General features: G+C 43.8%; 4 protein-coding genes across 4 annotated transcripts; all 4 read left to right on the top strand.

The window, feature by feature from the left end:
* Positions 1-297: 297 nt before the first annotated feature.
* On the top strand, positions 298-3,182 carry LOC114583371 (vomeronasal type-2 receptor 26-like). Its single transcript, XM_077916698.1, has 3 exons — positions 298-327; positions 445-571; positions 2,284-3,182. The coding sequence occupies exon 3, from the start codon at positions 2,286-2,288 to the stop codon at positions 3,180-3,182; it is 897 nt and encodes a 298-aa protein (XP_077772824.1). The 5' UTR covers positions 298-327; positions 445-571; positions 2,284-2,285.
* Positions 3,183-7,914: 4,732 nt separating this feature from the next.
* Positions 7,915-8,850, top strand: LOC114583372 (olfactory receptor 2J2-like). Its single transcript, XM_077918070.1, has one exon. It carries the CDS (start codon positions 7,915-7,917, stop codon positions 8,848-8,850), a length of 936 nt encoding a protein of 311 aa, XP_077774196.1.
* Positions 8,851-14,305: 5,455 nt separating this feature from the next.
* On the top strand, positions 14,306-15,235 carry LOC114583373 (olfactory receptor 2D2-like). Its single transcript, XM_028704695.2, has one exon. The coding sequence runs from the start codon at positions 14,306-14,308 to the stop codon at positions 15,233-15,235; it is 930 nt and encodes a 309-aa protein (XP_028560528.2).
* An 8,444-nt stretch (positions 15,236-23,679) lies between these two features.
* LOC114583374 (olfactory receptor 2D3-like) lies at positions 23,680-24,612 on the top strand. Its single transcript, XM_028704696.2, has one exon. The coding sequence runs from the start codon at positions 23,680-23,682 to the stop codon at positions 24,610-24,612; it is 933 nt and encodes a 310-aa protein (XP_028560529.2).
* The last annotated feature ends 1,868 nt before the right edge of the window (positions 24,613-26,480 follow it).

Genomic DNA, 26,480 nt, shown 5'->3' with positions numbered 1-26,480 from the left:
AGGCGTAAAGTTTTTCAAGAGTTTTGGGATGAAGTGGGAATGATCCACAGCCTTTGACATATCCATTGATTGTTTTTTCTTTATCCCCGCTTTCTTTAGCTTAACCACTTTGTTAAGAGAATAGTATTTAATAACACTGTTGGGGAAAAGGTTTCCTTCAATGAAAATGGAGAGATAGAGGCTGGATTTGATATTATAAACTGGATCACATTTCCAAATCAGTCCTTTCAGAGAATCAAAGTTGGAAAGATAGACTCCATGGCTCCCCAAGAAGAAGTGTTGAGGATTTGGGAAGAAGACTTTGTGTGGCCCAGCAGTTTTAACCAGGTGAGGTCCATTCGTATTTTGCACCATATCCATTACTTCCAGAGTTATTCATAGTTCCCAATGTTGATATACAAGCTTGCAAAAGAGAAAACCTTCTCTTCTTTCATTTGTGGACAGGTGCAGCCCCTTTCTCTTTGTAATGATAAATGCCCTTTGGGTTACTATAAAGCAAAGAAGGAAGGGAAGCCATTTTGCTGCTATGATTGCATTCTGTGTCCACAAGGGAAGTTTTCCAACCAAACAGGTAATGCATATCATGCCTAGAGCCTATCAAATGTACCTTCACTCAGGTATTAAGACATTCATTTTCATTATGTTGAGATAATAGTTAAGAATTCAGTGAAAAATGTGGTTCTTGATATGAGGTAAAGTCTGATAAAGTTAACCATAGCAGTCCCAAGTCATTGAGGTTATTATTTGCACCAAAAAGGAAAGAAAAAACCATCACCCTTTCGGAAGAAGATATCATGATTGTTTGAAGGGGAAACTGAAGATTGCAGAGTTACAAAAAAGAACTTTTTGGAAATAGCTAGAGGTGTATTGATCCTTCCCTTTTATTAGTATTATTTTTTAATACTATATTGACAATCTTATACAACAAATATAGTTGAAACAAAATAAAAAAAATCCTTCCAGTAGCACCTTAGAGACCAACTATGTTTGTTATTGGTATGAACTTTTGTGTGCATGCACATTTCTTCAGATACTGAATTTGTTAACAAACAATAAACTTAATTTATATTTCTACTATCTCTTGTTTTCTTCTCTATTTATTAACATAGATTAAAAAAACCACCACATAATTGGACTTCCTATCATTTCCCGATGTGTATTTTCTTTCTGCTTGTGAATATACCTAACATTATTAGCTTATCCTCTGTTTCCTTTCTAATACATTCTTAGAACAGTACTTAACCTTTGACTTATTTGATTTATATTTCATTAATCCAGTATCAATCAAATGCTGCTATAGACTTTACACCAGTGTTTCCCAACCTTGTGCCTCCAGCTGTTTTTGGACTACAATTCCCATCATCCCTTGCCACTGGTCTTGCTAGTCAGGGATGATGGGAGTTGTAGTTCAAAAACAGCTGGAGGCACAAGGTTGGGAAACACTGCTTTATACCACTGTTGTAATTTCGTAAATATCTATTTTATTTTCCCCATTTTTGCGCAAATGCTTGCCTTGTGTTGCCTCTCAAGCTGTTAGTCACTTGCGCCATTTCTACATATTCCTGTAACTTGTTTTGCCAATCCATTATAGTTGGAGAATTTTCTCCTTTCCAGTTCATTGCTATCAATGTTTGGGCTGCTGCTGTGTCATATAAAAATATTTCTCTTAAATTTTTTGGAATGTCATTGCCTATGATGCTTAGTAAAAAGGACTCTGGCTTTTTTAGAAAGGTTAACCCAAATTTTTTTTTCACTTCGTCATAAACAAGACACCAAGTTGATGTTTACAAATTTGTACTATATATTAAAAGAAGTGGTTGGAATAATGTGTGCGTGGGAGCATAACTAAATATAGAAATTTTCACTTCTCTGACTATGGAACACAGTACTCACCAGTTTATACCTATCAACTTACTCTTTTTGACAGAAAACCAACATATTCCACAATTATTTTTAGGGATCAATTGATCAGTTATTTCTAGTCAATGAAAATCTGCCATATATACAAGTAAAGAGAAAGTAAAATCTCAAGAATTTTCATGTTAAGTGATAACATGTTAACTGAGTTTCACCCAAAAATCTTGCATTGAGGAGGGTGAGGGGAGAAAGAAGCAAATCATCACTGAATGTGGCTGAATCTTGGATATAGGGAAAGGAAGCAGAAGAATCTTTTGGATTATACCTTTCAACTCATATTTAATATTTTGTCATTATTTTGGATTATTTTAGTAGAAAAAAAATTGTGCTGCAATGCATAGAAGCTTGAATTTATTTATTTTTCAGACATGGATGAATGCCTTCAGTGCCCACAAGATCATTACCCAAACATGGAACAGGATTCATGCATGCCGAAGGACATCAGTTTCTTGTCTTATAGAGAACCTTTGGGGATCACTTTGACTGCTTTAGCTCTTTCCCTTTCTTTCATCACAGCTTTGGTGCTTTGGGTCTTCATTAAGCACCGGGAAACTCCCATAGTCAAAGCCAACAACCGGAACCTCACCTACACTCTCCTCACCTCCCTCTTTCTTGCTTTCCTTTGTGCTCTTCTATTCATCGGTCGACCTGAGAAAGTGACCTGTCTCCTTCGACAAACAGCATTTGGCATCATCTTTTCAGTGGCAGTTTCTTGTGTGTTGGCCAAGACGATCATTGTGGTTCTTGCTTTCAGAGTCACCAAACCAGGTTCTAGGATGAGGAAATGGGTGGGGAGACAGCAGGCCACCTCCATAGTTCTTTCCTGCTCCCTGATTCAAGCCGTTCTTTGTTGTGTGTGGCTGGCAACGTCTCCCCCATTCCCAGATTTGGATATGCACTCTGTGACTAAAGAAATAGTTCTGGAATGTAATGAAGGCTCAGTCTCCATGTTCTACTGTGTCTTGGGCTTTATGGGCTTGCTGGCCACTGTCAGCTTCTCTGTAGCCTTCCTAGCCAGGAAGTTACCTGACAGCTTTAATGAAGCCAAGTTTATCACCTTCAGCATGCTGGTATTTTGCAGTGTGTGGCTGTCCTTTGTTCCAACCTATCTGAGCACAAGAGGAAAATATATGGTGGCTGTGGAGATCTTCTCTATCTTAGCCTCCAGTGCTGGTTTACTCGGCTGTATATTTTCCCCAAAATGTTATATTATTCTGATGAGGCCTCAGCTGAATAGTAGGGAGCAACTAAGAAGAAAGGATTGACAAATCTAACATTCTGTAGCCCATATCCATCTTAAGTTAGTTGTGATAAAGGAACGTGGTATTTCCAACCATTTTGGTATTATCCCATTCAATTGATAGCCATCATGTCATAGTTTAATCAGAAATGGGAACTATGTAACTTTTGCATTTTTCTTCCCTCAATAAAATGTAAATATAGTGCAAATGGAAGAAAAGTTACATTCAATGCTCCTTGGCCACCTCAAAAATAAGCATTTAAAAAACACTCACACAGCAGCTGAGGATTACTGCAGAACGTCCCCCTCCCTTTAGATAATTTTTGAATGCAATTTATTTTCTTAAGACAGAATGCTTGCATAATTTGCATAATTAATTTTTGGAACAAAACTAACACCTTCCTTCAGTCTTCTCCTGCAAATTGGGATCATAGCCACATTACATGCTCTTTAGAAGTTTATTTTAATTGCTTTTAATCTCAGTTAACAATGTGAACATGAAAAATGATGTCATTATTTCACCGAAAGGGAATACAGAGCTTCAGAAATGGTTAAGGTAAATATCAGCTGGTGCTTATAGTAATGTTTCAAAGTAGGCAGACAATTGAAGCCGTCCTACTTTTAAAACACTTTCTCAAGTCTTCACTGAAGCTGAACCAAACAGCAAACTATTTCAATTTTGATCCCAAAGTTGTTCAACTATTTCCTCTCCAAAATATTCCTCCACTTTAATAGTGTTGTGACAAGGAGAGGAGGAGCCCATTGTGTGAGAATTTTGTATATTTGAGAAATAATGTCCTTACCTAGAGGCTTGGACCTTTCAAGAAGTTGTTCAAAACTATTTAGATTACATAGTGCCTGAGCTCATATACTTGTTTGGTTTAGAACATGCATGACCTGGTATATCTATAGCCAGCTACAGGCTATGTCACTCAATATAAAGTTAATTTCTGAAATAGTAAGAGGATTGTGATTATTTTCTTTAAAAAATCAGTTAATTTGCAGAGCCCCATTTGAGTGTGCTCATGCTGAGTTTCAACCTCTTGCATTTTATGAATTAAGTTGCTGTTTACTATATGTTTCTCTTTTAAAATCCCATTTCTATCATTTATGAGTGTTTCCCCTAAGAAAACTGGAAGCAGATTTTAAGGGTCAAGTTTCCAAGATTTTATTCCAATCCTTGGCAAAAATCTGTGTGCCAATATCTCGTTCCTATATCTTTTTAAATGGGATGTGGGTGGCGCTGTGGGTAAAACCTCAGCGGCTAGGACTTGCTGATCGCATGGTCAGCGGTTCGAATCCCCGCGGCGGGGTGCGCTCCCGTCGTTCGGTCCCAGCGCCTGCCAACCTAGCAGTTCGAAAGCACCCCTGGGTGCAAGTAGATAAATAGGGACCGCTTACCAGCGGGAAGGTAAACGGCGTCCCGTGTGCTGCGCTGGCTCGCCAGATGCAGCTTGTCACGCTGGCCACGTGACCCGGAAGTGTCTGCGGACAGCGCTGGCCCCTGGCCTATAGAGTGAGATGAGCGCACACCCCTAGAGTCTGGCAAGACTGGCCCGTACGGGCAGGGGTACCTTTACCTTTTTATATCTTTTAAAGAGGTTCCATAAATCTCTAAATTGCCACTCAGCAATATAGTGTACACTTTAGAACATGGGTAGGCAAACTAAGGCCCGGGGGCCAGATGCGGCGCAATCGCCTTCTAAATCCAGCCCATGGGCGGTTCGGGAATCAGCGTGTTTTTACATGAGTAGAATGTGTCCTTTTATTTAAAATGCATCTCTTGTGGGGCCTGCCTGATGTTTTTACATGAGTAGTATATGTGCTTTCATTGTGGGGCATAGGAATTTGTTCATTCCCCCACCCGCCAAAAAAATTATAGTCCAGCTCCTCACAAGGTCTGAGGGACAGTGGACCGGCCCTCTACTGAAAAAGTTTGCTGACCCCTGCTTTAGAAATTAACCATGTTCTCTCTCTACCCCTTTGGTTTAAGAATTTTTTAAATTGTGTTAATGACCTCAGAGCTTCTGGTTTTATATGTTTGTTAATAATAAAACTAGGTTTTTTGTGTTAGGTCAGTTTGTGTTATGGTTTTGGGGGAAATTCCTTTGATCAACATATGGAAGTTGATTGAAATTCCTATTTCATAAGGTAACCAATTTTATTCCCTCTATATGACTACAACTTCCATGACCCCTGACTTAATGACCATGCTGCTTAGAGTTGGTGGAAGTTATCAGATTCAGTATGCCTCTGAATGCATCATCCTTCCTGCTCTGGAAAAAGAAAGCCCCAAAGGTGTATTCCCATATATTTCCCCTCCAGTACAGCACCCTGGGGTGCACCTTGCCTCTGGGCAGCTCAGGATGAAGAGAGCTCTGGCAACCCCTGCTTGCTCTCGCTCTGGCTCTCCCCCTGCTTTTGTGATCATTGACCTCCCCCCCCCCCCCCCCGAGACAATTGGCAAAACAACAACTGGTTGATAATGATGCAAAGGAAAGCACCAAAGGGGGTTGGAACAGTCCCCATGGCATAGGTCCCCTGCCTTTCATTATCTTACTGGATCCTAAACCTTCATACAATAAGAAGGTCAGAGAGAAAATAAAAACAGCCTGCAGCCCATCTCCATAATTAATTCCAATGGGTCTTCAGTAGGCAGCTGCAGATACTTCACACTTCTGTGCTGAAGGAAGAAACCACTAGGCACAAGGCTGCCAAGATCCTGCCACAAGCCATCTTTTGGAAGCAGCACAGAGATCACTGACCTCCATCATTGGTGCCCGTTTGGAAAAAAATGGCACAGGTCTCACTGCATAGTTACTGGTAGTTTGACAATCAGCTTTACTGTTCAGTACCCTGCCTTGGAAAGTGAAGCGAAGCATGAAGGTAAAGTCCTGTTCAGCCATTTGGAATTGAGATTGGTGTGCATGGGAGGGAGGGAGGGAGGTCCATCCCTATCATTAGGCGGAGTGACAATGGGCCACACATGCTGGGGAGCAAGCAACAGTGGTGAGGTGCTGGAGAACAACTGTGTGTCTTGTGCCCCCTTGCATTTCTGTCCCATCACTAATGTCAAAATCAGATTCAACCACTGGTCTAGTTGATTTCAGTACATGGCAGTACACTTAATTAAAGAATTTGTCACTTTTTAATATATAAAAGTTCTTAAATAGTTTATATAAAATAATACTAAGCATTCACATAGAAATACTTATACAATTTACCAGACTGATCTTTAGCTGATTGAAATTTGATGTTCAAGAGTCCTGAACAGTAGTGGAGGAAGGGGGGGCAGTGTCCTCCACGTTTTCTTCTGTTTTTAAAAGGGGAAATGCGAGGGGACTGTGAGGTTGCTTGGAGCAGCAGTGCAATGAATTCAGGGTGGGCAGTGGAAGGGGAGCCAGGGAAAGAACTGAAGGTTTCAGCTGTGGTGGAAAAATATTGTCAAACAGCAAGTCTGCATTTCCCTGATCAGTAGGTCTGCCCATCGAGAAATAACAGAGTGGGAGAAATATGATCCATTAGTTTTTCAAAGGCAGTCAATACTCAGCTTAACAGACATGGTGCCAGGCCTCGCCACCACATTTTGTACTTTGCTGCATCTGTCCTGGGAAAAAAATCATGCAGATGCCCGAGTTCTTACATGCTCAGACTGCTGCTGATCCCAATGGAACATATCTTCTTGCAAATACGACTTTTAAAAACCAGGTTGTTGCATTAGCATCCATACTTTGAAAATTTTCATATATGCAAGAGCAGGAACCTTTTTTTTGATCTACGGAGAGTGAGGGAAAGATCAGTCTTCTCCTTTTGGTTTCATCTTCGTAAGAGAGAATCTTGCCAGTTAAAGGAGAAAAAACATTCTCTCAAGTCAGTGGGCACACCCACGATGTGTACAGCCTTCGCTTCCTGTGTCTGAGTGGGAGACTGAGACTGGAGTCACAGGGCGGTGTTCTCTGAACAAGTTCTCTCCTTCAGTGGACAGCCAGATGCCGCCTTTCATTTAAGGACCAAGGCACACTGGTTTGAGGGTTGTGGGGAGAGAAGATGGGGTGCCTAGGTGATCTCTGCAGCCCAACTGGTTTAAGGGGGGAGAGAGAGATGGTTGGCGGGAGAGGAGGGAGGCGAGAAGGAGCAAAGTGGGATCAGGACCCCACAGCATTGCCTGCACGGCTTTCATTGGGGGGGGGGGGGTTGGCTATCTTTGACAGATTTCAATTTCGGGGGGGGGGGGGTGACAAAAAAATTTCCACACCAGTTATGTGTTGGGCTTTAGTGACATATAGACATACAGTGGTACCTTGGGTTACATATGCTTCAGGTTACAGACTCCGCTAACCCAGAAATAGTACCTTGGGTTAAGAACTTTACTTCAGGATGAGAACAGAAATCATGCTCCGGCGGCGTGGCGGCAGCGGGAGGCCCCATTAGCTAAAGCGGTGCTTCAGGTTAAAAACGGACCTCCGGAACAAATTAAGTACTTAACCCAAGGTACCACTATATAGATAGATATAAACAGTGCTTTTTCTGGGGGTACACATGGGGTACACATTAATGGTACCTTCCCCCCCCCCAATATTAAAAGTGTACTTACTGTAATATCTTCATGGTGAGTACCGGCACCTTTTTAATTATTTTAAGCGTTGGATATAAATCCCGGTGTTCTAGCAATCTCACCCCTCAGTTCCCAAAGAATGCTACAGTCTCTCATTGTCACTGCTTTCCCTGCCATTTTTTCCCGCCAGTAGGAGACCAACATGGGGAAGGAAAACATCACCTCGATCACTGAGATCGTCTTGATTGGACTCACCAACCACCGAAAGACGCAGATTCTGCTCTTTGTGATCATCCTCATCATCTACTCCCTCACTCTTATGGGGAACTTGGTGATCATCTCGCTGGTGTGGATCGACTTGAGGCTCCACACGCCCATGTACTTCTTCCTAGCCAACCTCTCCTGCCTGGAGATCTGCCACATCACCTGCACTTTGCCCCCGATGCTGGCAAATCTCATGAGCCAGAATGGGACCATCTCTTTCACTTGCTGTGTGGTCCAGATGCATGCCATTGGGTGCCTGGGCGGCACCGAGTGCATTCTCCTGGGTGTCATGGCTTACGACCGCTACTTGGCTATCTCCCACCCGCTGCTATATACCCTCCTCATGGGCAGGTGGCGCCAGGTGCAGCTGGCCTCAGCCTCCTGGGCTGGTGGCATCATTGTCTCTACAACAAACATAATCTGCGGCCTCCGCCTCCCATTCTGTGGCCCCAACCACGTCAACCATTTCATCTGTGAACTGCCGATTGTGTTGAAGCTGGCATGCGCCGACATCCATTCCACAGAGATGATTGTTTTTGGGACATCTGCGGTGGTGATCCTGACCTCTCTGGCTGTCATTCTGGCTTCCTACGGGCTCATTTTGTTCTCTGTGCTGAAGATGCACTCAACCACTGGACTGCGCAAGGCCCTCTCCACGTGTGTGTCCCACCTGGCGGTCGTCACCCTGTTTTACAGCACGATAATTGCCGCATACGTGAAACCCCCGTCAGTGACAGACCCCGACAGCGACAAGAAACTCGCTGTCTTTTACATCGTGGTCACCCCTCTTCTCAACCCAATCATCTACACCCTGCGCAACAAGGATATCCACGCAGCAGCAGTGAAAGTCCTGCGCAGAAGGGGCTTGGAATAAGATGCTGATGTCTTCTCTTGTTAGTCTGGGTTTTGTCCAGTTTCTGCCAGTTCCCCTTAATGAATGCTGTGCCAGAAGGCCTAATGTGCTTTGTATTTGCGTATCAGGTCTCTGCTCAGCCCTGAAGCCTAGTCAGAAGGCTTAGGTTTTGAGCAGTCTCCCTTACTCTTTTGTTCCCACAGAAGCAAATCACAAGCCTTATTTGTATCTTCAAAAGGTCGTGTGGGGGCACACAGGGTATCAGGGTCATAGCTCAGTGGCAGAGCATGTGCTATTCATTCCAAAAGCCCCAGGTTCAATCCCTGGCATCTCCAGGTTGCATTAGGAAGGACTCCTGCCCGAATCCCTAAAGCGCCAATGGCAATACATCATCAGCAATACTGATCTTAGTGGACTAATGGCTTGACTCAATACAGACAAATAGTGGAGGGGGGGAGCATGGGGGCCATAGCCCCAGGTGCATGATTTTGAGGGGGAGTGAACCAGGCACCCCAACGCAAGAATCCCCATCCTGCCATCCTGCCCTGCCTACCACTGGGTGTCTCTGGGCCCCAGAACCCAGCTTTGCCTTGCCACCGCATCCCTGGCCTCCTCGCTTCATGCCATTCCCCCACTCAGTGCAAGGTCTAGGCTGGCATAATGGGTTCTGTTCATCCTTCGTGCTGTGCCCCACCTGGCACACATGTGCCAACAAATGGCACAACTCTGCCAACTCAGTATACAGCAGATTCCCACAACTAAATCAATCCTGACCGTTGGCCATGCTGGCAGAGACTGATGTCAGTTATGGTCCAAATTGTCTGGGGGGGGGGAGGGGAGTCAGGTTCGGAAAGACTGACAAAGAGGAATCTGGAGTTTGTACACCATCCTCCAATATCCCCAACAGTGCTGGGTGTGTTTAATCCATCAGAAGGGAAGTGCTATAGGTTGAGTATGCTGGAAAGAGGTGTATAGGCAAATACAGTAAGCACTCTTAAAGCTGGTCAGTTTTTAAAAGCACACACAAACATTCCTCACTGGCTCTTTCAGTCTTCAGGATGCTGCTATTTGAGAAGCCAAAGTCTCTGTAATTCATGCTTATCTGGTGCGGCTTCTCTTGGGACTTAAAAAGCAAAACAAAAATTAAATAACATTTATTCAAAAGTTACAAGACAGCTTGGTGCATTAGCTTAGCTAACTGACCATTTTACTTTGTCCTTTTGTTTCTTCTGTAAAAGATTACAGAAATCGGTGTAGCTGAAAATGTTGAGAGCTTCTGATATATTTAGACTTTTTTTCATAATGATGACATACCTATAGTTTTCAGTTCAGTTAAAAACAACTTGAAAAACATTTTTGCATAAGATTATACCTTGTTGCTTGCTTTCATGCAAAAGGGTAACTTCTAGAACACAGTTCCCTAGAACAAGTTATTAGTGGACAGCGGCAGTTTGATATTCAGCATGGATTTTAGCCATGTGTATTGTTGTAGGAATAATGACCTCTTCACTGTATGAAAGCCTGGGTTACTATAAAGCAAAGAAGGAAGGGGAACCATTTTGCTGCTATGATTGCATTCTGTATCCACAAGAGTGGCTTTCCAACCAAATAGGTAACACATATCATGCCTAGAGCCTATCAAATGTACTTTCACTCAGGTATTAAGACATTCATTTCCATTATCTTGAGATAATAGTTGAGGGGGGTCACTAGGGGTGCCTTGGAAGATGGCCGACAATACCATCTCTCCGGCTCACACGAGGTAATTAAGGGGCTGATGATGGGAGTAAATTTGCCTCCCGGGGTCTCCCCAGGGGATGGGGAGACACAGCCTCATCCATGGTTGCCAATAAATCACCCCCGAGTTTGAAAGAAGGAGGGGGTGGGGGCACTGGACGGAAAGCCCTTGAGTGAGCTTTGGATCTCCCTGACGCTGCTTCTGAGAGCGACCTAGTTGCATTGCTTAAGATAAAATAATTTGATGTAAAAAGTAAATGCACATGTTTCGAGCGAAGGAGAGGGTGTTTTATCTGCTAATCAAATCTACCGCTGAGAAGTTAAGAGTGATGGGATGGATTGAACAGAAGACTACAGCAAAGAATCACAGCTATGTCGGTATGTTGAAACGGAACGGAAGAGGGGGGGACTTCTTTCTTTTTCAATGTTTTACCTAACAACCCCTCCCCTAGAAGAACCGTCACAATGATTTATAGCAAGTGAGACTGGAAAATAAACTGTGTGGAAACAAATATTAATTAAAGGCTTTGCTTTGTTGAAGATTTGGAAAGGAAACGAAAGGCTTTCTTGGTGACGCAGTCATAAATCGGGATCCGCCATTAAGAGACAGACTTTGTTGCGAGATTTACAGTCAAAGGGGGAGGTGAGCCACTGTTCTGCTATTTTATTTGGATTATGTCTATTCGGCAATATCCCCCCTGGAAAGACTGATTTATGGAACAACTGGTCTGGGAAAATTAATGAGCAGACACTTAGACTGTATTTCATCGGAACTGTCGAAATGGCGCCTGCCGCGTGAACAAGACTTTTGGATCAATGTGTAAGCCCACACAGAAACATAATATTGCTTGCTTCATCTCGTTTGTGGAAACAACTCGAAGGTTATTAAGAAGAAAAATTATAACAGCAAGAAGAGTGGAAGATAGGACTTGTGAAATATCAAAGCAGCAGAAATATGAGATGATTGGACCCTTTCTGAACTCGAACCATGGGTACCCCCAACAAAAATTTAAAATTCAGCAAAATATTTGGATTTTTATGATATGTATTGATATAATTCGGAGTAATTAATGTGATATGACTGGGCTGTTAAACGGAAAATTAATAAAAAATATTTTTTAAAAAAGAGATAATAATTGAGAATTCAGTGAAAAATGTGGTTCTTGATATGAGGTAAAGTCTGATATACTCTAAATGCATCATCATTCCTGCTCTGGAAAAAGAAAGCCCCAAAGGTGTATCCCCATATATTTCCCTCCAGTACAGCAACCTGGGGTGCACCTTGCCTCTGGGCAGCTCAGGATGAAGAGAGCTCTGGCAACCCCTGCTTGCTCTCGCTCTCCCCCTGCTTTTGTGTTCATTGACCCCCCTGAGACAAGAGGCAACAACAATAGCAGGTTGATAATGATGCAAAGGAAAGCACCAAAGGGGGGTTGGAACAGTCCCCATGGCATAGGTTCATTATCTTACTGGATCCTAAACCTTCATACAATAAGAAGGTCAGAGAGAAAATAAAAACAGCCTGCAGCCCATCTCCATAATTAATTCCAATGGGTCTTCAGTAGGCAGCTGCAGATACTTCACACTTCTGTGCTGAAGGAGGAAACCACTAGGCACAAGGCTGCCAAGATCCTGCCACAAGCCATCTTTTGGAAGCAGCACAGAGATCACTGACCTCCATCATTGGTGCATGTTTGGGCAGGAAAAAAATGGCACAAGTCTCCCTGCATAGTTTCTGGTAGTTCGACAATCAGCTTTACTGTTCAGTATCCTGCCTTAGAAAGTGAAGTGGAACCCACTTTCTTGAGGAGGAAGATCAGAGAGAAGCATGAAGGTAAAGTCCTGTTCAGCCATTTGGAATTGAGATTGGTGTGCATGGGTGGGTGGGTGGGAGGGAGGGAGGTCCATTCCTATCATTAGGCGGAGTGACAATGGGCCACAGATGTGGGGGAGCAAGCAACAGTTGTGAGGTGCTGGAGAACAGCTGTGTGTCTTGTGCCCCCTTGCATTTCTGTCCCATCACTAATGTCAAAATCAGATTCAACCATTGGTCTAATTGATTTCAGTACATGGCAGAAAAGAGACACCATCATGTTATTTGCCTTAGGCAGCAAAACGTCTTGGTCCAGACATGCCAGAGGAATAGAAGAGCACATCTCGTTGTTTTAGGAGAAATTAATTAATTACTATGCCTCTTGTTTAAGTTGCTAATACTGTGGGCCTTTTGCTCAAGGAAAGCTCACCCATTTCAATTCAATAGATTGGGGATTATAATTTGTATGGGTTTAGGGTTGCCCCGATCCCAGAGAACGGAGGGCAGAAAAGCGGAAAGGAACCAATCCTATGGAAAGGAAGGGGGGGGGGGAAGTCTCTAACTGCCTAGGAGTTCACTGGAGCTTTCTCCATCTTTGTGGTTGCAGGACCCATCCTCATGGTCCTCCCAGTAGTCTTGGCAATATTTTATAATGTGCAAAAATGTCTTTTTTAAAAAGAGAAAATCATTTGTCTTGCACATAACCATCTGGCATGGTACAATCCAGGGCAGCTTTAACTTCTTGACTTAGCAGGTTGTAAAAACTGTTCAACAGGCAACCTGTGAGCTAGGTGGGATTAACTGCTAGGGGGTGAGGAGATGCTGGAAAAAGTTGCAGTAACATACAGATACCAAGTATTAATTTTATTTAATGTCACTTAATTAAAGTATATCACACACACATTCTTAAGTAGTTTATATAAAATAATACTAAACATTACTATAGAAATACTGGTAGAATTTACCAGACTGATCTTTAGCTTATTGAAATTTGATGTTCAAGAGTGTCCCTGGGAAGGAAAACTGGTCAAAATATGTTGGGCTGTAGAGACAGAGATAGAGATAGACATAGAGATATATATACAGTGCTTTTTTCTTAAAAAAATAATGTTTAGGGGTACTCTCATTTTAACTCAAGAAAATCACCAGTTTATAGTTGAAATTGGGAAAAATAAATACCTACAGTAAATGGACAAAAGTGCAAAGATTCACAAAATGTTTAGGGGTATGCATACCCCTGTGTCCCCCCACCAAAGCACTGGATATATAGATAATATAAACAGTGTTTTTGCTGGGGGTATACATGGGGTACGCAGTACTGGCACCTTCCTCCCCTCAAAATGTTAAAAGTGCACTTACTGTGATATTTTCATAGTGAGTAAAAAGGTAAAGGGACCCCTGACTGTTAAGTCCAGTTGTGGACAACTCTGGGGTTGTGGTGCTCATCTCGCTTTACTGGCTGAGGGAGCCGATGTTTGTCAGCAGACAGTTTTTTTGGCCAGCATGACTAAGCCACTTCTGGCAAAACCAGAGCAGTGCATGGAAACGCCGTTTACCTTCACATCATTTATCTACTTGCACTTTGGCATGCTTTCGAACTGCTAGGTTGGCAGGAGCAGGGACCGAGCAACGGGAGCTCACCCCGTCACGGGGATTTGAACCGCCGACTTTCTGATCGGCAAGCACTAGGCTCAGTGGTTTAGACCACAGTGCCACCCGCGTCCCTCTTTCATGGTGAGTACTGGCAGCTTTTAATTTTAAAAAAAATTTAAAGCACTGGATATAAATCTTGATGCTCCAGCAATCTCACTCCTCTCAGTTCCCAAAGAATGTTGCAGTCTCTCACTGTTGCTGCTTTCTCTTTCTTTTCTTTTCAATTGCCAAAATGAGTTGTCATTTTCCTGCCAGTAGGAGGCCAGTGCGGGGATGGAAAACAGCACGTCGATCACTGAGATTGTCTTGGTTGGACTCACCAACCACCGAAAGACGCAGATTCTGCTCTTTGTGATCATCCTCATCATCTACTCCCTCACTCTTATGGGGAACTTGGTGATCATCTCGCTGGTGTGGACCGACTTGAGGCTCCACACGCCCATGTACTTCTTCCTAGCCAACCTCTCCTGCCTGGAGATCTGCCACATCACCTGCACTTTGCCCCCGATGCTGGCAAACCTCCTGAGCCAGAATGGGACCGTCTCTTTCACACGCTGTGTGGTCCAGATGCATGCAATTGCGTGCATGGGCGGCACCGAGTGCATTCTCCTGGGTGTCATGGCTTACGACCGCTACTTGGCTATCTCCCACCCGCTGCTATATACCATCCTCATGGGCAGGTGGCGCCAGGTGCAGCTGGCCTCAGCCTCCTGGGCTGGTGGCATCATTGTCTCTACAACAAACGTCATCTGTGCCCTCCGTCTCCCATATTGCGGCCCCAACCGCGTCAACCATTTCATCTGTGAACTGCCGATCGTGATGAAGCTGGCATGCGCCGACATCCATTCCACAGAGATGATTGTTTTTGGGACGTCTGCGGTGGTGATCCTGACCTCTCTGGCTGTCATTCTGGCTTCCTACGGGCTCATTTTGTTCTCTGTGCTGAAGATGCACTCAACCACTGGACTGCGCAAAGCCCTCTCCACGTGTGTGTCCCACCTGGCGGTCGTCACCCTGTTTTACAGCACGGTCATTGCTGCGTACGTGAAACCCCCGTCAGTCACAGACCCCGACAGCGACAAGAAACTCGCTGTCTTTTACATCGTGGTCACCCCTCTTCTCAACCCAATCATCTACACCCTGCGCAACAAGGATATCCACGCAGCAGCAGCAAAAGTCCTGCGCAGAAGGGGCTTGGAATAAGATGCTGACGTCTTGTGTCATTAGTCCAGGTGTTGTCCAGTTTCTGCCAGTTCCCCTTAATGAATGCTGTGCCAGAAGGCCTAATGTGCTTTGTATTTGCATATCAAGTCTCCGCTCAGTCCTGAAGCCTAGTCAGAGGTCTTAGGTTCTGAGCAGTCTCTCTTACTCTTTTGCTCCCACAGAAGCAAATCACAAGCCCTATTTGTATCTTCAAAACATCATGTGTGGGCTGTGGGAATGTTCAGGGTGGCAGGAGAGTATATATTGTTTATTAATATCCTTCCTAACTTACGCTGGCAAGTTCCTTTACTTAGCAGAGTGCATTCCCCTTTACACAGCAGAAAACTAGTTGCAAACTCATGTGAGTTTCTTAAGACAATACGCAATTCAATCTGGCTTGTCCAGATTGAAAGGTGTTCGAACATTTTCCTGGTAAGACCCCTTGAATTCCTCCTAAAAGAATGAAGACGACAGTGTCTTTATTCGTAAGCAATAAAAAGAAAGCTTGCTCACGATCCGGCAGAGCACAGTGTGATCCCTGAAGGCAGGCTTTAGACTTAAAGTTACAAACGTATAAAAACAGGTTTACCCCATAAGGGAGATTTACCTAGTGACTGCAGGCTAGCAGTCCAGCAGTTCAAAGGACGAAAGGAAGATGGAAAAGACACAGAGTGGCAGCATGCCTTGGCCTTTTACCAGGTCTGGAAAGGTCACGCCTGCCCACTAGCCACCTGCCCAGGGCTGATTCAACCAGCCAGGCTCCCTGCAGTGTGGGCGGGCAGACATCCAGTGTGGATCCACGTGACTCTGGTGGCGAGGGCTGGGCTGGAGCAGTGGGCTCTGTAAACGCTTTGTGCCCTCCCCCCACTCAGTGCAAGGTCTGGGCTAGCATGATGGGTTCTGTTCATCCTCTGTGCTGCACCCCACCATGCCACTATCCGTGTATAGGATGACCCCCGTTTTTTGACATGATTTTTGAGTCAAAAAACCTCGTCTAATACACGGAAAAATATGGTATTTAGACTTTCTTTCATAATGATGACATACCTATAGTTTTCTGCTCAATTTAAAACGATTTGAGAAATATTTTTGCATAAGATTATACCTTGTTGTTTGCTTTTATGCAAAAGGATAACTTCTAGAACACAGTTCCCTAGAACAAGATATTAGTGGACATCGCCAGTTTGACATTCAGCATGGATTTTAGCCATGTGTATTGTTGTGGGTATAATAATCTCTCCACTGTATGAAAGCCTGGGGAGAGCATTCTCTATCCAAACCTTTCCAGTTACTGGTACTCAGCTAGCTTGCTGTTAACATTTTTTAGTTTAGAAAAAGACCAAGGTCTAATGTGTTTTTAAGTGCTGAAATTAAACATTAGTGCTTATTTTGGAAATGCATTGAGTGCTATATTCCTGACAGCTGTTCAAGCTAATTTCTACCATTCAGTCACAACTGTATTATACCAACACATATTGTGTTATATATATATATATATATATATATATATATATATATATATATATATATATATATGCAGGTTTTGGTGTCCTCGGGTGTCTTCCCGTGTAAAAGATGGGGTGTCTAGGCGACGTTTCGACGAGGTCTCACTCGTCATCTTCAGGCTGGTGCTTTCGGCTTCTTGTTACTGGAACAGAGCAGGATCTCAGTGTTTGAGTTCCTATAAATACTGTAGAGGAGGTTTGGTGTATAGCCTCCATTGTTCTGGGCAGAGAGGAAGTTCCCAGGCTAGTGTGCCTTTTCTTCTTTTGTTCCTTAATTACTTGAGGGATATCTTGAGTGATTTCTTGAGTGATATCCTGAGTGATATCCTGAGTGATATCCTGAGTACCACTTAGGTGGGTCATTAGGTGTGGATTAGTTGCTAAGGTCTTTGTGTCTTGACCTCTTGACCTTTGTGAAGAGTTTTTCTGAGAAGATGGCTGTACTGAAATTAGTTGTGCTCTGGCTTGGCTTCGTGTATAGGGGCGAGCTGTGGTTTTGTGGCCTGTGCCAGCCAGATCTGTGTAGGGATTGCACAGGCCACAAAACCACAGCTCGCCCCTATACACGAAGCCAAGCCAGAGCACAACTAATTTCAGTACAGCCATCTTCTCAGAAAAACTCTTCACAAAGGTCAAGAGGTCAAGACACAAAGACCTTAGCAACTAATCCACACCTAATGACCCACCTAAGTGGTACCCAGGATATCACTCAAGAAATCACTCAAGATATCCCTCAAGTAATTAAGGAACAAAAGAAGAAAAGGCACACTAGCCTGGGAACTTCCTCTCTGCCCAGAACAATGGAGGCTATACACCAAACCTCCTCTACAGTATTTATAGGAACTCAAACACTGAGATCCTGCTCTGTTCCAGTAACAAGAAGCCGAAAGCACCAGCCTGAAGATGACGAGTGAGACCTCGTCGAAACGTCACCTAGACACCCCATCTTTTACACGGGAAGACACCCGAGGACACCAAAACCTGCATTCCTGTACCCGTGAAAATCTACGAAAGCAATATATATATATATATATATATATATATATATATATATATATATATATATATGCAGGTTTTGGTGTCCTCGGGTGTCTTCCCGTGTAAAAGATGGGGTGTCTAGGCGACGTTTCGACGAGGTCTCACTCGTCATCTTCAGGCTGGTGCTTTCGGCTTCTTGTTACTGGAACAGAGCAGGATCTCAGTGTTTGAGTTCCTATAAATACTGTTGAGGAGGTGTGGTGTATAGCCTCCAATGTTCTGGGCAGAGAGGAAGTTCCCAGGCTAGTGTGCCTTTTCTTCTTTTGTTCCTTAATTACTTGAGGGATATCTTGAGTGATTTCTTGAGTGATATCCTGAGTACCACTTAGGTGGGTCATTAGGTGTGGATTAGTTGCTAAGGCCTTTGTGTCTTGACCTCTTGAACTTTGTGAAGAGTTTTTCTGAGAAGATGGCTGTACTGAAATTAGTTGTGCTCTGGCTTGGCTTCGTGTATAGGGGCGAGCTGTGGTTTTGTGGCCTGTGCCAGCCAGATCTGTGTAGGGATTGCAGGGGGGTGCAGCATCCGGAGGTGCCACCATGGTTTGGCTACTGGATGGTGTCTGTAATTTATCTGTGGAGAGGGACTGGGTTTGGATCTGGTGTGGTTGATTGGTGATGGCGTTCTGTGTGCCTCTGGCTCTGGTGTCAGTTTTTGTGGGGAGGGCTAATTTCCAGATGTCTGGCAAGCGGGATGTGTCGTCACGCTTGTTCATGTTGTGAGGGTGTTTCTCTATCTCGATGGCTTCCATGATTATTCTCTTGTGGTGATGTTCCATGTTAAAGAGCAATTTGGAATCTGCAAAATTAATTTCGTGTCCTGTTTCTTTCATGTGTTGGAAAAGAGAGGAAGTTTTTTCTTCTTTTTTGACGGCATTCTTGTGTTCTGCAATACGTGCATTTATTCGTCTGTTTGTTTGTCCAATGTACGTGGCTGGGCAGACTTTGCAGGGTATTTCATAGACCCCTTGGTTTTCCAACTGGATTTTATCCTTGGGGTTTCTGAGGATATTGGCTATTTTTTGGTTGGTGCAAAAGGCTGTTTTGATATTGTGTTTATGGAGGATTTTGCTAATTTTATCTGTAGTGCCCTTGATATAAGGAAGGAGGGCCATGCCATTGTTTTCTTCTGTGTCTTGGTTTTTGGGGGGTGTTTCTTTTTGGATTAGCTTCATAACCCTGTTTTGCTGGTATCCATTGGCAATTAACACATTTGAGAGATTCTGTAACTCAGTTGTCAGGTGGTCTTTGTCAGCCAGGCGTTTGGTTCTGGAGATGAGAGTCTTGGCTACGGAGTTTATTTGTGCAGGGTGGTGGTGTGATTGTGCATGTAAGTAGCGGTTGGTGTGTGTTTTTTTCCGGTAGATAGTGTGTCCTAGGGAGCCATCAGGTTTTTTGTAGATTAGGACGTCAAGGAAGGGAAGTTGGTTGTTGGCTTCTATTTCCATAGTGAATTGTATTTTGGGGTGTAGGCTGTTGAGATGTGTGAGGAAGCTGTCCAGTTTTTCTTTCCCGTGTGGCCAAATTACAAAGGTGTCGTCAACATATCTGAGCCAAAGTTTGGGTTTGTGTTCTGACTTGTCTAAAGCATTGGTTTCAAAGTGTTCCATGTACAGGTTTGCGATGACCGGTGAGAGGGGTGATCCCATAGGTGCTCCTTCTATCTGTTTGTATCTTTGTCCATTGTGGATGAAGTACGTGTTGGTTAGGCAGTGGTTGGTCAGGTCCAAGATGTATTCGGGGGGATTGTATTTGTTTTGAATGGCTGTCAAGGCTTCATTAATGGGCACTTGTGTGAAGAGAGATACAACATCGAAGCTCACAAGTAGGTCATTGGGATGTAGGTTTTGCTTCTTTATTGTTTCTATGAACTGGAAGGAGTTTGGAACGTGTGAAGAGATGGATTCTGCATAGGGCTGAAGTTGCTTGGCGAGAAATTTAGCGAGATTTTGTAGAGGTGAGCCTATGGAGCTGACTATTGGTCTGAGTGGTGTTCCTTCTTTGTGTATCTTGGGGAGGCCGTAGAGTTTGGGGCATCTGGATGATTTTTCTCTGGGGATGATTCTTAGCTGGATTTCTTCACTGATAGGAGAGGCTTTTATTTTGGATTTGGTGGTTTTTTCCAGATAGGTGGTGGGATCTGTTTTTATAGGTTGATAGGTAGGGTCTTGGAGTAGATTTGATAGTTTTGCTTGGTAGTCCGATGTGTTCATCACAACAGTGGCATTACCTTTGTCTGCTGGGAGAATGATTATGTTGTTGTCTTTCCTCAGGTTGGTGAGTGCTTTCTGTTCTTCTTTGTGTAAATTGCTTCTGGGTGGTTTGCTGGAGCAGAGGATGTTGGTGACTTCAAGTCTGATTTTATTGGCTTCATCTGGGTTGATTTTGGTTAGGCTAGCTTCGACTCCGCATATGATGTTTTCCGTGGGGATGCGTCTCGGGGCGACTGCAAAGTTGAAACCTTTGGAGAGTACTTTGGTTTCAGTTGAGGTGAGGATCCTGTCTGATATGTTATGTACTGTTTGTTTCATGGGTTGTTGTGGAGGGTGGCTGGGCTTCTGGCGTTTCTCTAGTTTGTGGAGTTTGTTGGTGTGTGTGTCTGTCTTATGTGAGGTCTCTGTTTCAGCTCTCCAGACGGCTAGTTGTTTGCATTTGTCCCAGAAAGCAAATATATATATATATATATATATATATATGCAGGTTTTGGTGTCCTCGGGTGTCTTCCCGTGTAAAAGATGGGGTGTCTAGGCGACGTTTCGACGAGGTCTCACTCGTCATCTTCAGGCTGGTGTTTTCGGCTTCTTGTTACTGGAAGAACAAGTAACAAGAAGCCGAAAACACCAGCCTGAAGATGACGAGTGAGACCTCGTCGAAACGTCGCCTAGACACCCCATCTTTTACACGGGAAGACACCCGAGGACACCAAAACCTGCATTCCTGTACCCGTGAAAATCTACGAAAGCAAATATATATATATATATATATATATATATATATATATATATATACACCCCTCCCTGTACTTGTTACTCGGTCTGTCACTTGTTGTTTTTCTTGGACTGAACTGTACTGGAATTCAATGTGACATTTAAAAAATGCAAATTTTCTATTTAAAAGAAAAGAAAAAAACATATGCAGTCAATAGACAATTTCATCTTTTCTCTTATTTTTGTCGACTTCCCACCCCCTTTCCGCACCCCTTGCTGTTTCTCCCCTTCTGTTGCACCCCATCTATCAAATCATAACCACAATATTATAATCTAATTATTTCTTCTGCTCATAGCTCAAATCCTGCTCACCAGTTCATCATACTGCAATATTTATTTAAATAGTCTGAAAAAGGCATCCATTCTTCCATAAAACACGATTAATTTTGCTGTTAATTTTGCCAGTTCTGGATAGTCCATTACTGCATCTTACTTATCCATTCTTCTTTTGTTGGAACTTCTTCTTCCTTCCATTTCTGCACATATAGAAGCCTAGCTGTTGTTGTTTAATATTTATAGGGGGACTTCTGCTCCTTTAATCCCTGACAGAAATGCTTTGAGCTTTTTTGATATACTCATTTTAAACATCTTTTTTTAAAAAAACCTCATCACACACGCACACATCACCTTCCACCCCCTATAGTTGGTGCCCTGGTTCCTTGGGGAGGGGGGAGCCCACCTCCCACACGCTGTACACATATGCACTGAGTCTCAGCCTGCAAAACCAATAGCGATTTCAATTTATACTTGATTCCACACATCAATGCATTGTCTTCATTTGCAATTTGTTCCCACTTTGCACCATGGGCAGGTGGCTGTCCAGATGTTGCGTGTTGAGACCCCGAAACCAACCCCTCTTTGAAGAATAACCCACACAAGGACACAGATATTAAGTTAATGTTATTGGGCAAAATTTGGCCACAACTTTATTGATTGATTACAGAATGTGAGCGGTATTGGCTTAGGCATTGTTTGGACCCAACTATATCTGACTCCTGCCCATTGAGCACAGAGTCCAGTAAGGGTAAACCACCAGAAGGGGGAGCCCCATCAATGCATACCAACTCGAGCTCCCCTGGGTGTTCCCATCAGGGTTGTGTCATGGCCCTAGCCCTGCCCTGGGCTTTGGACAAGATCCACACCCCCGGATTCCTTTAACGGAATGCCCTTAAGCTTGGAAGGGCAGGTGATGGCCACACCTCCCCTCCCCCATTATAAGGTCAAACAATGCCTAACCACCACCCTAACAAAGTTGTGACAATTGCTATGAGGTAGGCGAAAACCAAATGGCTGATACCAATTTGCCAAGTGGAAAAATTCCTACCAGGCCCCTCAACGGCAACCAACCAAGCTCCATAGCAAGGCCAATGACTAAAACCTGAAAAATAGGGAGGATGGGAGATTGAGGAAGCAAGCCAAGAGGAAGCCCCTGGCTCACGCCTCAGCCTAAATGGTCCTGGCCACACCCCCACCAGCCAGCGGATTGGCTGGCTGGCCGCTTACGTGGCCGGGATCCCCGGGCAATGCGGGACTTCGTCCCTGTCCCCAGAGGAGAGTGGGTGGCCACGCGCTCCACCACAACTCCTCCCCATGTTGAATTGGAGTGGATCTGTCAGACTTGGTTACTGCAAAGTTTAAAAGAGGTAAAGGAATGAGTCCCATTGCACTCAATTAAACGTAACTCAGGGTAGACATGTACAGGACTGCCATGCAAGCGATAAAATTTAATGACCAGATTTGAATGGACGCTCTATGTATTAAAGGGGCATATCAACCGTGTTTGCAGGGCAGGCCTGCGTAGTGTTTGGGAAGATGTGCCACGGGATTCTCCTCATCCCAGCAATCTTTTGTTTGAAGGTTAAATGACTCTTTTCCTCTGTGGTGTGACAATCCTGTTGCTCTTGGGATACCCAAATAACATAACAAAACAACAAACTCTTAATGAAGCAGAGGAAAGCCATCTGCCCAAGACTGGAGAACAGTGATAGAGTTTCCATGCAAAGCAAGCATCTCACATTGTGGCTTGTTTACTATTGGGAAGTACAGTAAGATTGCGGAGCAGTGCTTTCGAAACTGTGTCATGACACGCTAGCGTGTCAGCTGTAGTGTGTAGGTGTTTGCGCAAACCCACCTCCTGGGGCTGGAATGGGGTTAGGTTAACCTCCATTTTGCTAGTAAAGCTGAATCACTGTGTTGTGAGATGATGCATGTGTAAAAAGTGTGCCATCAACATGAAAATTTTGGAAAGCTCTGTTGTGGAGGAATGGGCTCATCTTGTTTTTGTTTGTTTTTTAGCTCTTATTCTTTCAGACTGGTGGAACCTGGACTGGTACCTAGGGTTGCCACCTCTGGTCAGGCAAAAGATGAGAAACGTGGAGGGGGGAATTGGGCTGACTAAAGATTACTTTACCTAGTGCAGAATGTAATGACTTCAAAGCAAACCTATTACAAAGGGTTGTTTCCAATACTGGTCATACTCATAGAGTAGACCCAATGAAATTTATGAATCTAAGTTAGCCATGAACATTAATTTCCTCACCTGGTTTAGCTGTCCAGTCGAAGCCATTCCTGGGGTGTGGCTGCTATCGAATGACAGCTTCTAGGATCCACAGGTGAGAACTGAGTGCCCAAGAAGGTACCCATCATATCCCGCCCCTAACACCCCACCCCAGAATTATAAAGCGATACTAATAGACATAATTCAAGACACTAAATGTTAACTTGCAGTAATGGAGCACTGGAAAATGAAGTCTTCTATAGGAACCAAATTCTCTCTCTCTTATCTTCATAGATTGCTTTGGGATTCATTGTTCCCTTTCAGGAACCAAAGAGTAACTTTTCATTGTTAAGGCTGTCTCCAAGAAAATCAGACTGTCTCCAGCGGCGGCACATTGTCTCTGCAGCTAAGCAGAGCAGAATGACACCTGAAAACCAAACCTCCGTCCGAGAGTTCATCTTGGTGGGACTCAGCAGTCACCGCACAACCCAGCTTCTCCTCTTCTTCATGATTCTCCTTGTATATTCACTTACCCTTCTGGGGAACCTGGTGATCATCATGATTGTGCAGGCTGACCCTAGACTCCACACGCCCATGTACTTCTTCCTGACTCACCTCTCCGTCTTGGAGATCTGCTACACCACCAGCACCGTGCCCCAAATGCTAGCTCACCTGCTCTCCGGAAATGGAGCCATCTCCCACACTCGTTGCGCAATCCAAATGTACACCACCATGACGCTAGGCGGCACCGAGTGCTTCCTGCTGGCTGTCATGGCCTATGACCGCTTCCTGGCCATCTGCCATCCACTATTATACACCATCGCCATGGACAGGAGCCGCCGATGGCAGCTTGCTTCCGCTTCCTGGATCATTTGCTGCCTCATTGCAGCACTGAACATAGGCTGCACCTTCCAACATCCCTACTGTGGCCCCAACCATGTCAACCACTTCTTCTGTGAGCTACCATTGGTGCTGAAGCTCGCATGTGACAACACCTATGTAACAGAAACCATTGTTTTCTGGACCTCGGTGGTGGTCCTCCTCTGTCCTCTCTCCATTGTCTTAACCTCCTATGGACTCATCCTGTCGTCTGTGTTACAAATGGGATCAAGGGCTGGTTGGCGCAAGGCTTTCTCCACATGTGCTTCCCACTTGGCTGTGGTCAGTTTGTACTATGGCACCCTCATCTTCATGTACTTGAAGCCAGCGTCAGCCAACGCTCCCAACCAGGACAAGCAAATTGCTTTCTTTTACATTGTGGTCACCCCCCTACTCAACCCGGTCATTTACACCTTGCGTAACAAGGACGTCCATGGGGCAGTGGCCAGGGTGATGAAAAAAACCAAACTTTAAATGGCAAAGTTTAGCACTGGTGTCTTTCTTAATCAGTCCTGCCGTTGTCCCAGGGGTTTGTCAGTCACTTGCCATGACTATTAAATCACAGTTGCTGGATTGAGAGAGTACTGATTCTCTGCTCATCTGTTCACACACTGGACTAGTGGCGGTGCGGTATTATAATATTATCCCTGACTTACCCAGTTGGTCACTGCCTTCCGCAGGAGGGCTTCTCCTTAAATTCTCCAAAATGCAAGAAATCCATTCCATTGTAACTCAGAGAACCATTCATAAGACAGTTTTCCTTTGCAAAAGGAAACAAAGCTGGCTAACTCTTATATTTGTTAAAACAGAAACAACGTAATACTTTGGTCCAAAATCTAAAGACCAATGAGGATAAGTTGATTGCAAGATCTGAAGATGTTGCAAATGATTTTTTTTATAAAAAAAATCTATGAGAAAGTATGAAAAAATATGGAAAATTAAATTTCCATGTCTAACCCAATCTGAATCTGATAAACTTCAATCTCCTATAACAATCTCTAAACTCCACAGAGTGGTCAATCAGTTTTAAAAATGCAAAGTCCCCAGATAAGATAGTTTCACAGCTGAGTAGTATAACTAATTTTTGAATGAATTAAAACACTCTTTGTTAGAGACATTAAATGAAATTATGGTAAGTCATGTTTTTCCTCAAATATGGGAAATGGCAAGAATAGTGGTAATAAATAAAGATCCTTCTAAATCAAGTGGTACTATCTTATAGCACTCCTGAATCAGGACTTTAAAATATGGAGCTCAATTCTAGGAAATAGATTAGATATAGTAATGCATAAATAGCAGAAGATAAAACCTGGTTCCTTAGGGGGCATAAACTCTCTTCAAACATACATGTGTTAAATATTCATGCTATATAAAGAATGAAACCAAAACGTTCGGCAACTGAGCCGTTTCCAGATCCAAGGTATGACTGTAATATGATGTCACAATGTTATCACACTTATTATGATGGTATCATCCAGATCGTTCAACTGTACTGGAACGGAGTCTACAGAGTTAAGCAAATATATTGTCGTATTGCTCAGAATTAAAGGCATAATTAAAACCAAGCATTGTACCGAAATACCGCTTGCAGTTTGGAGGAAATTCCAATCTATGCAAAACCTGCAGAGCATGACTGAGAGGAAAGGGTGAGTTGGGGAATGGAAAACTGGGTGAAGGGAGAAGTCGCAGCAATCAGCAACAGCCCAGACTGCAGTCTGTATGGGAAAACCCAACCGGAAGACCAATTGTATATCAAGGAGGTAGTGATTCTAACATGGTTACCCTTCCTGCCTCTGCTCCTTCCCCCTCCCTTGCAGTTGCTAAGTTTTTGAAGGTATGAGAACCTTCTCCAGTGTCAAAATCAGTTGAAAACAGTTGAAGCCCCCTCACAACTACCTGAATCAGTCTAGGAAAACAATGCTGGGAACCTTCTCTGATGTCGGAAATTGTTACCGGAGGGAGGGCATTGAAAGGAGGTGGCTCTCTATAAAAATCAGATGGTTTGAGCAGAGAAACTTAGAAGCTCGTGCACAGACTGATTGGCTGCAGGGCAATGCAATCCAAGGCTACCTGGGGGAGTCACTTCACCACTTCTCTGAGGGCTTCCAAGTGACAGATAGAACTGCATGTCTTGGTATGTGTGTATATATATGTATTGCTTGCTTGCTATTTAGGAATAAAATCCTCTTCTCACCCACTTGTGTTTCATATTGCTTCTGAATCCTAAACAAAAGAACCACCTTGCATTTGGCAAGACACAGTCTTTGCTTGCAGGTCACACTAGTTCTATTAAATACTCATAAGGAAACAGCCACAGCCAATTAAATAATAGAAACACTTCA

This window comes from Podarcis muralis, chromosome 13, assembly GCF_964188315.1.
Source record: "Podarcis muralis chromosome 13, rPodMur119.hap1.1, whole genome shotgun sequence".
Classification (NCBI taxonomy): Eukaryota; Metazoa; Chordata; class Lepidosauria; order Squamata; family Lacertidae; genus Podarcis; species Podarcis muralis.
This window is presented reverse-complemented; position numbering and strand designations above follow the sequence as displayed.

Bases quoted from the DNA above. Each gene is read 5' to 3' on its own strand.
- LOC114583371 (XM_077916698.1), top strand. From the start codon at position 2,286: ATGGATGAATGCCTTCAGTGCCCACAAGATCATTACCCAAACATGGAA.
- LOC114583372 (XM_077918070.1), top strand. From the start codon at position 7,915: ATGGGGAAGGAAAACATCACCTCGATCACTGAGATCGTCTTGATTGGA.
- LOC114583373 (XM_028704695.2), top strand. From the start codon at position 14,306: ATGGAAAACAGCACGTCGATCACTGAGATTGTCTTGGTTGGACTCACC.
- LOC114583374 (XM_028704696.2), top strand. From the start codon at position 23,680: ATGACACCTGAAAACCAAACCTCCGTCCGAGAGTTCATCTTGGTGGGA.